The sequence below is a fragment of the Mesitornis unicolor genome, unplaced genomic scaffold (genome assembly GCF_000695765.1).
Source record: "Mesitornis unicolor isolate BGI_N332 unplaced genomic scaffold, ASM69576v1 scaffold968, whole genome shotgun sequence".
NCBI classification, from domain to species: Eukaryota; Metazoa; Chordata; class Aves; order Mesitornithiformes; family Mesitornithidae; genus Mesitornis; species Mesitornis unicolor.
Window position 1 is genome coordinate 98,127 of NW_010202329.1, and position 16,894 is coordinate 115,020.

The window sequence follows — 16,894 nt, forward strand, 5'->3', positions numbered from 1 at the left end:
AAGCTCAATCTTCTGGGTGTTCATACCCTAATTCCAGTGCTAAGTGCAATCACAACATTGATTTTTCTCGCTAAACATAACCTACTTTACCCTAGGATGGAACTTTTTTTTTTTAATGGGCTTTATATAATGGCATATGTGCAAACCACTCAACTTAATGCCCCATGGTGTAGTTAATTAACAAAATGGCATTGTAGCCGTGGTGTTTCGTCCTCTGGCAGTGTCTTTTACCGCTAACCTTGGGCGTGTAAAATGCGCGTCCTAATTAACAGGAGCCCAGGTATTGACTGTGTCAAGCTCCATGGTGGCAAGAGCAATTTGCAGCTGCTGACCAAGTTGTAATTCTGTTGAAAATCCAACACGAGGAACTTCCTTTTGACTGACATGATGCCATTTCAGAGCCCATCTCAAGGAGCAGCTGAACAAAGTATCCGAATCAGTTTTTACTTCTGTCCAATTGCTAAAGAACACTATCCTAAATTACATCCAAACAGCTCCTAAAATGCATACTACCAAAAGCATACTGATAGTTTCATACAGATTTATACAGATTGGTGGTAGTGTTTTCTCATTAATGAGATGTTTATTTATTGTTCATTAACTTGAACTGTAATATGCTGGAAAACTTAATGGGACTTCAAGCTTTAATGAACTTTCAGTAACGGATTTGATTCTCCCTTTGCTTTGTCTGTTTTCATTTCTGAGTAATTCAGCTGAAGGCATTGGAGATGCATCAGGTTTTGTGCTAGTTTTACTAGGGCGAGACGGTGATCTGTGAAGCTCCATGGTCTTTCATGTTACAAATGATTGAATTAAGCACTTTCATACTGAAAATAAAACCCCTGTTTTCTTTTTCAATGCTTTCAATTAATTGTTATTAAAAAAACTGCAACGAAAAGGCTATCAGTCATTCAGGACTACGTTTTTAAGTTGTTTTAGTGTCTAAAGATGCAACAAGACCATTTTTCCCAAGGAACTTGGGTGCTGAGTCCTCATAAATGTCAAGATATCAACATCTTGTTGGACAATGGTTTCTGCTCAATAACCAACGTTTTGTGTTGCATGAGTATTTCAGAAAAATTTGCTTTTTTACCATACCTCAGCCTCTTTTGTGTGGTGAAGCCAGGTCCTGCTGAGCAGAGGCCATGAGGAGCATCCTCTGATGGTGTGAACATAAGCAGCCTTTTGACTTCTCCATCCAAAGCTGAGGTGAAGCTGCTCACAGAGCCATGTACCTGGCATCCTGCTCCCCACATACTCATGGTCCTGTGTGGGCTGGTGGGATTTAGTCCCTCACTGGTTTTTGAAGAGAAAGCCTGGATCAGGAGCCCTGTTTCTCATTCCTGATGCTTCACGATAGAACTGACGCTCAGCGGTTAAATGTTCTGCACTCAGATAGCATCTTTGCCAGGAATTCTTTATACAAATGCTCCTTAATGAAGCACATGCTCTTTAATTAACCCTCCATACAGTTATTGCAGCTGTTATTAGTGTCACTGGATAAATACAGTTAACTTTTCCACAGGATGTAACTACTAACAGTGGCAGAAACTCGCATCCTATAGAACATCTCTGAGTTACAAAGTCTTGTCTTGACCAGCAGCTGCTTTCTCTCCAGGCTGGAGGTTTCCAGTAGAAATTTCCTTGGGAATCAGTCAGAAAGGGGAATTGTCAGGCAGAAGATCAACAACCTGGTATCTGGAAGGATATCATATGGTATAAAAATGGGTTATTTAAAAATCTCCAGTGAAGTATTCCTCTGTGCAATGATGAAGCACAGGTTTGTCTTCATGCAAATGAACAGAACCCTCCTGAGTCTTCTGTGTTGGCACAAATTTTCCTTGGGAGAAATTCTTGCCAGAATATAGAAAAGAGCCTTAAATGCAGGTTTTCCTACAGGTACAGTCTTAATCATGGCTCCAGCTGCTGCTGGCAAACAGATGGACATACAGTTAGGTGATTCTGTCCAGAAAAAGTAGATGTTGCCTTAGATCTGCATTCATGATACCAGTCTCTTATTGACTCATGGATTAGAAACATATTTAATGCTTAGCTTAAACCAGAAATACTGAGATTTCCATGCCTGAGCTACATTTGGAAGATCTCCATCCTGAATGACTCCTTTGTAAACTTTTGGCCATTGCTGTTTCCACCAGGGCAAAGGTGAAGAAAGGGGTAAACATCCTCAGCGCAAAGACGAGCGACCCCCGGCAGTGGGACGTGAAACAAGAGGTGGGGAACGGCGGAAAGCACTCGACCACAACCGTGATTTGTCAGAGGATGGCACCAGGTTCAAGGAACAGGTATGAAACCTCGTCTTCTCGGCACATTAAACTCATTTATATCCATGATACCATTCATTGGTTGAAGGACTTAGGGCTCATATTACCACTACTCATAGCCATTAAACCTGTAGCCTGGAAATCTGGAGACACTTACATTAACTACGGCACCATCTGCTGATCTATAACAGGGCATCTCGGTTTCCAGGTAATAAAATTCATCAGCTTAAATTAAAAAACGAATAGAATAGGCCTTGGTGTGGGGGGGCAGGGGAGTGTCGTTTTGGCATGAATATGAATACCCTTAATTTTAAAGGTTTTTACTGAACATAATTTTTTGGCTTGATAGTTTTGACCTTGTTTCTCTGAACATCGCAGCCTCTGGTTGGTTCATCAGGCAAGCAATGGATTCTTCCGCAGTGAACCGCTGTAACTTTCCTTGGCACAGGATAATTCGAGCCTTTCAGTGTTTAATGTCCTGTATGTAATACAGAAGAATCCCCTTTTGCAAACGGCTCCTTATTCCCGAACTGGAGGTCCCTGCGCTCAGCCTGACCCTGGTAACTGTCAGAGGCAGAGCAGCACACCCCAGGGAGCACTGGTACGAACTGGTCTGCCAGTGCCTGCTTTCCTGTTTAATGTGGTTCCACCGGGGCTTGGTCTGGTTGTTCCACACTCATAAAAGCAGGACTTTTTCAGCAAGTATGATTATCTTCTGTAACACATAGTAAAGCTGTATATTGCTGCTTTCAGTGGAAATTATTTTGCTCTTGCTATTTATCATCTTAAGGAATTCTCACAACACTGCTGTACATTAGTCCACGTGGTGCATTTTCATTGCACAGATTCGAGCAATGCTTCCCTAGCTCTGCACTTATTATTAGCCTCAAACCTGGACTCATCGAAGAGTATCATAAAATCTCGGTGGATGCGGGCTTGGTTATTGCTTTCTCATGCAGTCGGTTTGTCGTATCCGCAGGCACAGAAAACCTGAGCAGATTTTACCATTTGTATTCTGCGCCCAGTCAGAGTGCCTGGGAAATATTAGACTTCTGTAAAGTGTGGAAATGTCTCTTGTCGTGAGCAGCTCGTTGATTCAATGTATTTACGCTTGATATCATTGCAGTTAGTTACATTTTCAGTGGAGAGTGGGGGGAGTTGGGTAAGAGGAAAAGGAAGATCGATCGTTTGAGCTTGCCAGAAGTAAAAACTAAAGCAGTTTGAAAGGGAGGATGTGGCTTTAGAGCCACATGTAACTCCGAGTGTGTTTGCAACTGCAAAACTATGATAGTCAGGTTATCAAACCCCAAATTAAATCTTCTCAAGCCAATTTGCATCAAGCCTAATTAACCCATAAAATATTTTTAGCGCTAATTATGCAAATAAAAGTCAATGTTTTAATTAATGCCGCGTTCATTTGTGTATGTAAATAGTCGCTGTCTTCTGAAAGCGTGACGAGCCTAGGTTTGAATGAGGTGCTTCTGCACGAGGAAGAGCTGGAGAGGGAAACCCGGGCGTATGTGCTGAGATCCCTGTGGGAAGGCGTGCGATGTAGTGGGCATTGCAGTTACTGAGCTTCAAGTGTCACTTGGAGCCCTCTGCGCAGAGCACAAATACTCTGTTAAGCTAATTTAATTTGGTTGAGGATTGCAAGTCCCTAATGGGATCTTTCTGTGCTGCCACCAGCTTTTCCAGGCTGGTTTCGCAGTGCGGTTCATTTGGGTGCTGTGCAGTTCTGTAGCAAGGTGGATGTGAGGCACTGCTCTGGAGGTCCAGCATCAGCTCAGACTGATCTCCTCTTGCAGCAGAGTCAGCTAACTCATAAATGCAGTGGTTAATTGAAGCAGAGAGAGGTGTTTTCCACTGTCTTGAAGCAAGTAAATGAAAGTTTGTAGTTCTTGAATGCTTTATAAATAGTCACACAGCTTGTCAGTGTGTGTTATTTTTCCTTATGTGACCAGCTTTTTCTAGCACAGCTCAGAAAATAAGCTAGCAGGAAAGGAGAATGAAGGGTGCTCTACAGTGATGCCTTATTTCTCAGTTGCAACCAACAAGATCATTTGGCTCTTCCCTTGTATTGCCCCATGTCCCCATTTGGCTGTGAAGTAACTCTGAATATCACTTCAATTCATAATAGATTCTGGTGCATTGGAGTGCTGTCTCCTACAAACTGCTTCATGTTAGCCAGATAAAACTGCACCCAGGGTTGATTTTGGTCATACTGGGAAGAGCCATGTGTTGAGTTGTTAAGCACAGCAGCAGGAAATTCTGGCCTTAATCTTTGTGCTTTCCTTTACTGGGGAGTCTCCCTGACCCACCATGGAGGATCACTGCACTCCTTCCCCTTCGTATCACTGGAAACAAATGCCCATACTCAAGAAAACTGCTCATTTTTGTGGCTATGTTGCTTTTCTTCTATATTTCTACCGTCATTAGTGTATGGATGTCATTACATTGTAAGCACTTGGAGACAAGCAGTTTACATCTGGATGCAACACCGCTTAGCAGCTGGTATACCTTTCCCATTATAGAAATAATAAAAAATAAGAGACGTATTTTAGATACATCACATCAGTAATTATTTACCATTGCATTTTGAGAATTTAAGTGAGTCGTGCTCTTTTACTTTTTTTTTTTTAAGTGATATTTGTTCTCTTTTAGTGCTGCTGCAGCCAGGAGCCATAGCTCCTTAACTTAGATTTATTCAAAGACTTCACTGCTCTAGCAAGGGACTGAAACCGGCTTGAAATCAGCAATGTTTGTGTGCCTCATAATGCAATTTGTGCTGAGATTCAAGTAGCTATTGATGAGGATAACAACAGCGTTGATTAGTGAAAACAAGTCTTAGGCTGCTGCTTGTTCACTTGTTTTCCCTTGTTTCTAATTTCTGGAGGAAAGCTGGTAGCTCTGAAACGTGTCCTCAGGGTCGATGAAGAGATATTTTTGGTTACTGTTGTAACCGTTTCCATCCCGTAGTTTTGCCTTTGGTTGCGGCCTCAGGCCCCTGTGGTTGATTTATGAAGTACCACATCTACGCTGAGGACAGCTTCAGTGAAAGGACTCGCGTTTGCAGTGTAGTTTATTCTGGATTGCCACCAACAGGGTACGTAAGAGCTGTTCCAAGACAGAGCAAGGGTTATTTTTAACCTAAGTGAGTTTTATTGTCTCTTTTTTGTTCTTAATAGCATACCTCCACCAGCTGCTGTGCTGTCATGCTGAGAAAGACAGATTAAGGGTAGGAGCAGGGAGGGCTAGGGGAATTTCTTAAGCTGTTTTCTCTGCCAAAGACTGAGCATCCTATGGCTGTGGTGTGAGGAGCTAAGCGGCAGTGACTGGGGCTGCTCTAGGCCTGACTCCTCTTGAACGTGGCTGGAACAAGCTGCCCTCAGTCTGCTCTTGGGCTGACATTTCTGCCCATGGATGCTGTGCTTTTTTCATGGAGGAATGGAGTCACCCAGTGCTTTTGGTTTCTGTCAAGCCGGGAGAGAAACGGAGTGTGGGAGAACAGAGAGACATTTAGAAAACCCGACATAATGGAAAACCGCTGTGATGTAGCACTTTATCCTCTTGGCCTTGAACCTTTTGAGAGGCCTGTGGGCTTACAGCTCTCCAGCCATCTGTCTGATAAAGAAGCAGACTCGGGAAGAGTGCTTCCAGATGTTATGTTTATGTTTCAGACTGTGTCGCAATCGCTTTTCTCCCCCCGCCACACGCACACACATCTTTGGGTTTCTGGTTTTTTTAACGCTGTCTGGGTATCATTGCATTCACATGGAAGTGGCTGATGATGTTACCAGGTTGTGCTCCGTATCACTGGGACACGGAGGGAAGCACCAAAGCCGTTACGATTCTGTGCAGGTCCCTCCTCTGTCTGGCAGCACCATATGCTGCCAAGGGCTGTCAGTGAAGCGAATACTCTTGTGATTGAGAAAGAAAAGTGAAGCGTATATGTACAACGTGCCTCCAACTCGAAAAACTTAAGCTGAGCGGCCTGTGTGCCTGACTACCTGAAGACAGTCGGTCTGAGCCCAATATCTGGACACAGAGAAGAGCGTTCACATGTTACGAGCAGGGTGTTATTAATTCTGTTAGAATCTGGGTCAGCTTCCCCTGGCACAGCTTTGGGACCGAGTGGTTTGCAGAGCTCAGCAGAGTGGCTGTGGTGCCTGCTGACCTCCAAACCTTGCAGTCTGAGCAGAGGACACCCATTTTCACAAGGACTCAGAGGTTTGGTGCTCACGGGCCAGGTTTTTTTCATTGCAGTTGTTCGTTCTGACTGATGGCTGAGGCAGGGTCAGAGCTGAGGTGCCACATGCCACGGCTGCAGTTGGAGATGCTTGGGAAATTGTATACGTCTTCAGGAGGTCACATCTGTGTCTGCAGAAACTGTAGAGATACTTTGGGAGGAAGACATCAGCAATGGATTTCTTTTACCATTGAACCCCAAAGCAGAAACAATTTCCAGTCACTTCTGAGAAAGTCACATACGAACAAGCGTTATGGCCTCCTGAGTGTTTTGTTTTAAGCACCATGCGTATTTTGGTGCGAATTAGGTGCAGTCTTTTAGGCTGCTGGCAAATTACCAGTGCAACCCTCAGAGCTTCCAAGGCAAGTAATTCTTGTGATGTGATCTCTCTGTTTAAAATGACATGTGGGAATGTACCCATGTAGCTCTCAATAACAGCATCAGGAATAATACAGCTAAGCCTTCACCTACTGCTTTAAAGATCCTTTCCCTCCACCCTTTGTCATCTGATTTCCCAAATAATTTATCTCTGCCTGCTGTCTTTGGTTTTAAGATTTCTCTTCATGTTCAGCTGCCTGCTTCAGGTCAAATTAGGGCACAGATGTCTCCAGCGTACGATGTAGGTGCCAAAGATGCACTGGACATCTGCATGTTCGGTGGAGAAGCAGCCAGCTGTGCCTCGTAACAAGATCTTTTCTGGGGCACAGAAGACCAGGGTTAGAAGGTTGCTTCCCAAAGGAGCCTTTCATGTGGCTCCTCTTTTGCTGCTTTGGATGTCAGGAGCATTCATCAAAGCCCTGGCTGGGACAGGAGGAGGCTGAGGAACGTCTCCTGTCTCATTCAGGAGCAGGCTGCCTGCAGGAAGGAGGGGATGCTCAGTGTCCTCGCTCCCTCTGTCTGCCACAAGGTCTAACCAAGCATCTGCACAACCTCTCTTGAGAAGGAGTGCTTGTTTCTTACACCTCAGCGTCTTACTGGGTACTCGTGGGAGCAGGGCAGCCTGTTGTTATGAATCCTGAGTGGTTTCGACTTGATGGGCAGCCTTCACTTCTGCATTAGGGAGCGGTGAATTCTGCGGGAGCCCTCACGGACAAGGACTCTCACTGAGCCTGAAGGACCCTTTCTTTTCAATACTTTCAGTAATGCGAGTTCAGAAAGATCAAATTGGAGATAACTATAGCAATCGCCATGGCAACAACATATATTTGTCTAGTTTTCATCGAGCACCTAGCACTGCAAGGCCCTGACCCATAGCTGGTGTTGGCTCTACCGTAACCCAACAACGCTATTATCAGCCACTTGTTTCACTAGAAATTTGTGTTTCACTTGTCATCAGTGTAAATCTACGCTGTTTATCTAACAGATAAAGGCTGAGCCAGAAAAACAACGGAGTCTGCACAAATGTGGTGGAAGAGATTAAATGGGAAGTACTCTCTTTTTAATGAGGTGTGTCGCAACATTCTCCTGTTTGAAATTCAAAGCCAGATATTATCATCTAAGATGAGGGTTTTGAAAACCTGTTGTTAGGAACTATTGAAATGAATTTTCATGTTGTATTTCAACAGAACTGTTAGACTCGGCCTACACACTACATGAGTCTTTACAGGTAACTTAACATAGTATTAGCTAAGGAGTAAGATATTCCCATGAGGTTTCTCTCCAAGAAAAGAAATTAATTAATAGACATGAGATAACAAAATGCATGAAATGAGATCTATCCATGATCTCTACGGAAGTTCCAGCCTAGTGGCAATAAATTAAGTTTTGGGGGGTTTTTGTGTACTTTGGAGTTCCTGGATCTGTTGGGAAGCAGAGAGGCTGAAGCACCAAGACAAAGGTCATTCTTCATGTATTTCTTGCCCAAACAAAAGCATCAGATTTGTTTGCTCAGCAAATCTGGATAGTTTGGAAAAGCTTTTTACATGCTTATCAAAATCAAATGGTGGAGGCTTAGCCCATGCACGCAGTACCCCAGCCTTGCTGAGAAAGCTGCCATCGGGGCCTTCCTTGCTTCCCAGTCAGGTTGGAGATACTGTTTTAATTTGTCATTATGTAAATAGAACAGAACTTCACACTTATTAAATCAAATAGGATGTGCAGTCATGGAATGATGGGACAACAGCTTTCTATCCATTCCACATTGCTAGATGGGTTCAATAAGAACTGCGATTCCTGATGTCCAGGGGAAGATTATTTTTGATATCTCACTAAGTAGTCATTTCTCAGTGACTAGAAAACATGTGGGCTGCTTTTCAGCCTTTTACTTGGGTCTGAGCATGTGTCTTGCAGAGCTCCCAGAATTTGCAGCAGGAGAGGTTTGCCGTCCCACTTGCATCTTTTGCCCAAAGCGGCTGTGCTCTGGCCTCTTGCATGCAGCAATCCCCATTGCTTTCCATTTTAATAAGCTGTAATTCATCGCGGGGTTATCTGTGAAAATCTTCTGATGCAGCACATTCATGGACTGATACTTCTGTTCTTCTCTCTGCACTTTAAATCAAGAGCTCTAATTTGGGGTGAGGTCAGCTCTTATTTATCTGTGACAGTTGGCATGGTTGGGATGCTTGAGCAGCTATTGTAATGTAGCCTTTCTTGTGACTCGGAGGCAGTGGACGATAAGAGACAAAAGGTGCAGGATTGGGGGGGAGGAATTTGTGCATGTGTATTTTTTCTCACACCGTCTTTGAAGCAGCAACATCTGCTGAAAGCCATAAACAGCTGAGTTCAGCAATACTACATCATGCTGCCAAACAACTCTGCTTTCCTCTGGAACGTTCACAGCAGAGGAGATAAATCAGTCAGGCAATAAAGAATGGAGAAAATTTAGGAAAAAGTGCCAAAAGCCAAACCTTTCTAGAATAAAGTGAATAAGATCTTTGTTAGTATTCAGTGGAGCAAATTGAAATATGGTTCTTACACATGTAAGCCCTCTATACCATTGCTGCTTCAGGAATTCTGTAATAAAAAACTCCTCTGAACTCAAGATGCTTACAACTGGTCAAGAGGGACCTCTGGAAAATGGGCTACAATCTCATAAAAGAGAATTTGATGATTTTAAACATTTTTCCTGTCTAGTGCCTTTGTCAGATCAGTAGCAGGTAACCAACTGACAGTGGTAAAGTATCACCATTTGTCTCAGACCTTTACATTTCCTTAGACAAAGCACAGTGCATTAGACAGGTGAACCATTTGTTTCTGCACTGCCTTACTGAGATTTACTTTTCCACTCAAAGTTACTTTAGTTTGATGTGTTACTGCCAATTTAAAGCACAGATAAAAATCCATTCTCTGCTTCATTCTTTTGTTTTATCACTGGAAATGATTACATGGATGCTAAATCTTTGTTGTAAATCTTACAAGTTAAGCAAGGTTGGTAAGAAAACCAGCGGCTCATGGTAGGCGCTGACTTGGAGGATTTTACGGCATGTTGCTGGTGCTGTGGGCCCTGCTCCCTGCTGGCAGCAGAGCTCTCAGTCACCACTCCTGGTCGTCGCTTTGGTTCAGCTCATTAAGCTCTATTCCCAGTTGACCTGTGTATGTAATGAAATAAGCGATGGTACTTGCATACCTGCAGCGAGGGATGGTTAAACACACCACATCGGCTGTCTTTTGTGGTTCTACCTCCCACCAGGCCTGAATAATAGCAAGACAGAACTGGGGTGGTTTTTACACACTACGTTTTTTTTCTCTCTCTTCGTAAAATTCATAATGAGTTTAAATGCATTTCATTAGCCTCTGCCATTACATCCACTGCATATCCCCCAGATGGAGATAGTTGTAATAAAAACATAATTTTATAAGCGCATTAAAATTATCACTTAAAATCACTTAAATGATTGATACAGGGTTTATAGAGGAGGTTGAGTCTTCATAAACACTTGGCAGACCTAACTGTTTTCTCATTAGCACCAGTTTTACTCCCTGAGTTCAATGAAATTAATCTACTAATTTAAACCAGGATCAAGCCTTACACAGTCATAAACTGTTTGTCTAAACTCATTTGTAGTGTCCAGTTCTGTAATTACAAATACATTGGTTTGAATGCCAAACCAGCATGAGGTCCTGAACTGGAAAAGCATGAAGACCTGCTCTGGCAGGTGGTCGTAGTGCATCGGTCCAAGTGTGTTTGCTTCTCTGAGGCACTCACATGTCGGGCTTTGCTGGTTTTCAGTTCTCTTCTTGGAAAAATATTTGCAATAGCTGGGCTGCTAACAAATACAGTTGTCCTCCTACAATTTGCTAGTACTGTTTTCGGTATCTCCATGCAGTCTTGTCTGTCTCCATCCACTTGCTGTCTCTCTTCTGCTATACTGGTTGGCCTGCTGAAGCAGGCAGCATCTTCATTATTTGTACAACATGCAGCGGGGTCATAGTCTATGACAAGGCTTCAACTCTTAATAATAATAATAATTAGTCAACTCCTTTATCTGGTTAATTCTGTGTCTCTGCCTGAAAATACTGGAATGGATCATAACCTGGTGTGAAACATCATTGGAACTTTTGCAGGCTGATATGGGGATGATAGTGATTTTTTGCATAGCTGCTAATAGACCACGTTAGCAGTGCTTCAGACTGAATGAAGCAGCATCATTACTGTTCTGCAAACACTTCACAGCATACGAGCAGTGTTAGCAAACACAGCAGCTCATGGAATTCAAGCTGGACATAACAAAAGTCAGCAAAACCAGGGACTGCAGTCTATTATGATGGATCCCATTCAGTTCCCCCTGCACATTTTAGGTAGAGATAATACAAACTTTTTTACAAGCTAAGAAAAGGAAAATCTTTGCCTATTATAGACAAAGCAGCTCTTGCTGTGTCAAGTGCTCGTACGAATCACCTGGCTTGAGTTGGGTTTTGTTACAGGAATTGGTGGGTTGAAGGGGATATAGGAGGTGTTTGGAGGACACTGGCAAGTGAACAAGGTAGAGGTGGGATGGTCTTTTGAAAGGCAATAGATGTCTGTGAGTTCTCAAAAACAAATTGGTTATGGTCCATCAGATCCTGGCTAAGATCTCTGGGGTTCTGTTTCTTTCAGTAGGCAATATTGGATGATTAAGGTCTGTAAGCATATTCTTTGGTAACATTTTCAATACTAAGAATGAAAAATGAAATCAGAATAGCTGTTATTATACAACAGTTGCCAATATTTTTTGAATGCACTTTTTCCTTAAGCACTCTTTCATGGAAAAATCTGTGATGAGTCTTTATTGCTTTGAAGGGTCAAAATGAGGAGTGTCAAGGACTGGTATAAATCAGGGTAGATTTGCTGAAACAATACCAGTTTGTCCCTCTATCATTCAGGAAAAACTCGTACACTTTGCCGTTATTACTTTACCAACATGCTAGAAATTTCATGGAGAAGCAAGTTTATTAAAGAAAACTGAGATACTTGTTGTTGAGAGTTCTTTGGATAGATCAGTGCTGAATTCCTGATTACTTGCCAGGAATTTCAGTTCCAGTTAAGTTTCTAGGGAAGAAGCCTTAGCTTCATTGAGGGAAATGGCAAAATTTCCTTTGCAGTCTGAATTTCACCCCAAGTGTAGATGAAATTTTGGCATAGAGTTCAGAAAACTGGGATGGGATGGGATGGGAATTGAATAGAGTAAGAGTAAGAGTAAGAGTAAGAGTAAGAGTAAGAGTAAGAGTAAGGATGTCAGCTGGCAGGGCCCTACAGCAATCATCTAGTCCAGCTGGCAGATAATCTCTTTCCTGTTCAAGGCTGCGAGCAGCAGCTTACACGCTCCTCTTCCATGTGTATACCTGCATACATGACGGTAATTATCACAAAAGGACTTTTAAGTAGTACCCCATTGATTTTTGGTTTCCATGCTGCAAATTAATGGACTGAGTGTGGACTCTTTGTAATCACACTAGTAAAAATTCAATACTGACTCTGCCGGAGAACTCGAGTGACCTCAGCCACTGAATTCATTCCTCTTTCGACCATTTTTAATGAGACTGGCGTATTTAGCAATGCCATTGAAGGCAAGGTGCCCTGTCAACCAAAGCGTTACTGATAGACCAGCCAACAAGAATTTCAATGTTTATATCTCCTCTCTACTCAGAAAATTTTACAGCTTCTGTGTGGCAATGTTCATTGGAATGTATTAAGCAAAAGAAATTTCTGATGCGTATGATCTGCATGAAATATTCCATTATAACTACTAGATTGTAACCACATCAGACCTCAGCAAGTACCACTGACAATCCCCAAAGGAATGTAATACCTCTGGTTAGTTTAGCAATTGTTCAGCTAGGTTTAGAGGTTCTAATTGTATTTGATTATAATTTCTTATGACATTTTTGTCATCACTGAAAAAGTGTAATAGGATGACGAGGCTCTCCACTTGGAGATGCTATTTGTCAATTTTTAGCTAGAGGAACGTTCAGAAGTTTAATGAGACTGACTGGGAAGGAATATTTACAGACATTTCATTCTTTGCTGTGTATCTGTCTGGCCGTCTACACTTGCGTAGTTCCACAGTTTGGTTATAGAAATCACAATGAGCTACTAAACTCCTATGTATTGCAGATGAACACCATTTAAATGTAGAGTAAATAAGAGCCATTCCCAACAGGGCTCGCTCTTAGAAACGTTAACCTAGAAATGTCATGGTAAGTGTAGGGGACTTGATCACTAAGAATTGGCTTGAAACTCCACTTTTGCTACCATTACTCCCAGAACCATCCGAGAAGGGGATTGTTGCCATGTTCTGTTACTCTGAGCTGTATGAATTATTTTGACAGGTTCTCATCCTGCTCTTTTCAGCATTCCTGGGGCTGGCAGAATTGCTGAGGTGAGATGAAACACGTAGTCATCAAACATCACAGAATTGCCACATCCTTCAGTGATGCAAATCAGTAGAGATGTGTTGTGGTTTGCTGCGAATCGCATTTAAATTCACCATGTGGGTTTATTGAAAACAAAAATCTCAGAAGATACCCAGAGTCCCAAAGCAGAGCCCAGGACATTTGAGAGCAGTGGTTTTTACAAGCACTGTGCATAAATAGGCTCTGACTTTAGAAATGTTTGAAAAGTGTGGACTCTTCACCGTTATCCACTCCCAGAGGATTCTGATTTTGCTGGCTTTGCTTTGAGTGCTGCACCCCAATAGCTGGTTTTGGAAACATGTGTCTGTAATTGGCAATGGAAGAAATTAACGCTTTTTAAACAGGAGTTAGTGGCTATCAGGCCAGAATCACTAGCCAGCTGTGAGAGTCCAGTGTTTTACTCCTTTCTTCTTGAGATCATCAGAACCCACATAGTCCTGCTTCTAAGAAAGCACATAGGGCTCTTGCCAGGGTCTCGTGAGGAAGATGAGGTAACTGGCTGGGTCATATTATAGGTTCCTTCTGGCCCATGACCTGGCTCGCTCCCCATTAAACTTGGATACAGAGGAAGGAAATGTTTTCACTTGGGTCCAACCCAAGTGGAGCAAGGATGGAGCATGAACGTGCACAGACACGTGAGCGAGAGAGCGCGTCCTGGCCCCACAGTTTGGCTGTGACCCACACACTGGATGGATAGGTGCTTTGACTACCACAATGCAGTCGATCATTTGCATTCATCAATGTCTATCACATTTTCTGTGGTTCCTGTTTTGCGTTCCCCATGTACCTTAGCTGGAGAGAGAAGATGTAGTTTCAGTGACACTCTCTTGAGATGAAAACCCTGGCTTATTTGCAGTAAATAGTTGTCTGGAGTGTTTGTCAGGTCCTATTAGAGCTGTTCCTGCATTCTGTAAAATTTTTCACATGTATACAAGCATGAGTTCATTCTGCCAGGAAGCAAGACCATTAATCCTGGCTGCTTTGAAGCCATGTCTTTGTGGACTGTGATGGGTGACTTAACTGTTCACATTACTTAGGTTGTTGGAGACTTCATCCCTTTGTAATGTTAATGACTGCTGAGCAGCCCAGCCCTGCATGAGAATTTCTTCTTATATTTAAAAGTGGTTTTTTCTTTTTCATCTTACATTTTTCTTAATATTTTCTTATATTTCCCTATGTTTATATTTATTTTTTTAAATTTCTTCTTATTATTTTTCTTATAACAAGTCCTCTCATGGCGGGATTTGGTTTCTACAGAGTTAATCGCTGGTGCTGTTTCACTCATGAGCCAATTGAATCAGATAATTTGCTGTTTCCTGAGTGGTGTCAGAGAGTGCACAGACAGATCTTTTGTTCCAATGAAGATGTTTGAGAGGGTTTGAAGATTCCTTTCTATGCAAATTCTTTATGTGAAAGTTTTACACTATGTACCCTACAAGACTGTAAAGTGCTGCTATTTAAACGTGTAGTTGGTCAGCAGTTGTTGGGGACTCATATTCTCTTTAGTGTGTTTATTAGAACTGTTGCAGATATCCCTGAAGACAGGTTCAGGAAAGCGTGCAAACCCTTTAGTTTTGTAGTTGCTGCTGGTTTTTCACATTTAGCAGGGAAAGATATGAGATTTTCATAGGCTGAAGATCAGGAGCTGTCAGCTCCTGATGGGGGTCACCAGCTTGTTTCTGTAGGAGCCCAGCCTGCTCTGTGCTGCGTTAGGGGATGTCTCCCTCTTCCCAATGATGTTGCTCCCTCATTTCACATAGACAAAGCAGAACTGTGCTCCTCGTAGACTCCTTGTTGTTTCCACCTTCTTGATGAGTAAGTGGTATCTGTCTTCTTAGCAGGGTCCAACAGCCAAAATTCTCCTGTGTGTAAACACCTATGTGAGAGAGGATGAGCATGAATGACTGTGAGGGATCAAGGACAAGGAGCAGACAGCTCTGAAACACTCGCTGTATTGCTCACGGCAAACTTACTTGCAGTCTGCCCACGTTACTGTCTTCTCGCTCTGCAAAACATGCACTAAACACTCAGAGCTCAGGCATTCATCTCCCAGGGCTTTTCTGCAGTTGAGAGCCTAAGATGTTCGACAGATTAGCACTGAGCTGTGCACTAAGTCACCAGACCCTGTGTGCCTTGTGTCAGCAGTGAGGATTTGAAGGAAAAAAGAATCGAGAGGGGCTAATGAGCTGGGTCATGGAGTGGTCAGGCTCGGGAGGAGGAGAAGCAACTTTACAACTGTGAGTAGGACACAAGCAAAGAGGTGCTTGTCCAGACCACATCTCTCCTGAGCCTTTATGAGTTTTCTGACTCTAATTAAAATCAAGTGTAGATTATGTGAGCGTATCAACTTCTGTTTCCCATGTGTCTGTAGTACTCTTTCTCAAATATTAATGCTTCCGAGTCCAATAGCCAAACCCTCTCAATTATTGTCACACTCTGAGTAGCTTAGTGACAAGAATCCTCTGTAGGGAAAGGGAAAAAGAAAAGAGTTTAAGTGAATGGAAGTGATTATTAGATGCAGGAAAAATATGCCAAAAGTCAGTCTCTCTTTGCTAACTAGGTATGATTTAAATTGTAAAAGAAGGTGTTGAAATTAGTGCTCTTGGAATCCAAAACTATAATGGTGGTTCTTTTTCTAAGGGAAGTCACATTTCTCCTTGGGGCCAATACTGTAAGGTGCTTTGTTTGTACTGAAAACAGCTTAGTGCTATGTAAAGAATAGAGATGTAGAATAGAGATCTCTCTCTAAGTTATTAGAGAGATATATACTTTCAGTATTTAACTTTATTGTATACCGTTTATGGGGTTGGCTTCCTTCTGTGCATTCCTACCCATTAGGCTGTGGAAATGGAGAGTTTCCATATTGCCATCAGTCAGTGACAGTATTATGACATTTGTACAAGGAAATGTGTGTATCCAACCCCAAATCTGTTTCTGTTGAAAAGGGAATAAATTGTGATGATACCTGCAAGCTTAGGTTTGCTTTGGAGAGCTTCCTCTTAGTGCAGGAAGTTAACCTTCAAAGTCTTTATAGGACTGCCGTCCCTCTAGTCTCTTCTGAAAACCAGCTTCCACATTCATCTTTCTTTTCACTCTGCTTTAGACTTACTGATGTGGGTAGAAATCACCTCCCTGACTTCTCCCTCTTCTAAGATATAGACTGGAGATAATGGTCGTTATTCCTCTGCTTGACATTCCAGGTTAAAAATATCAAATGCACTCAGCTCAGCCTGCCCTCTGGTTTCAGTCCATTTCTGGGAGGACATTGATGTGATTAATTCCCCGTTTGCAGCAGAAATGCACTGGACGTTGCTGGGGTGACCTCTATGGCTGATGCATGGGCACTCTCCATCACAAGCAGAGCTATGGCCTGGGCCAGTCAAAGGGGGCAATGATTCATGTCTTGTGTCCGTAACATTGGCTTTAAACCCAGGGCACTTTCTCCTAGGTGTGCCATTGTGGGATAGCGACCAAACATTTCTTAATTTGTAGAGTTTTGACCTCCTCTGTCTGAGTCGTGGGTGACCAGAAAGCT

The 16,894-nt window shown here is 42.6% G+C and overlaps 1 protein-coding gene across 1 annotated transcript in view; it reads left to right on the forward strand.

Annotated features, from left to right (window-relative positions):
- LOC104545257 (transmembrane protein 132C-like) overlaps positions 1-16,894 on the forward strand; it is a gene marked incomplete at its 3' end in the record, with an annotated part of 125,505 nt that overhangs the window by 62,213 nt on the left and 46,398 nt on the right. The window contains exon 3 of the mRNA XM_010190345.1: positions 2,157-2,303. Within this exon, the coding sequence (XP_010188647.1) occupies positions 2,157-2,303 (147 nt within the window). The remainder of the gene's footprint in view (positions 1-2,156; positions 2,304-16,894) is intronic.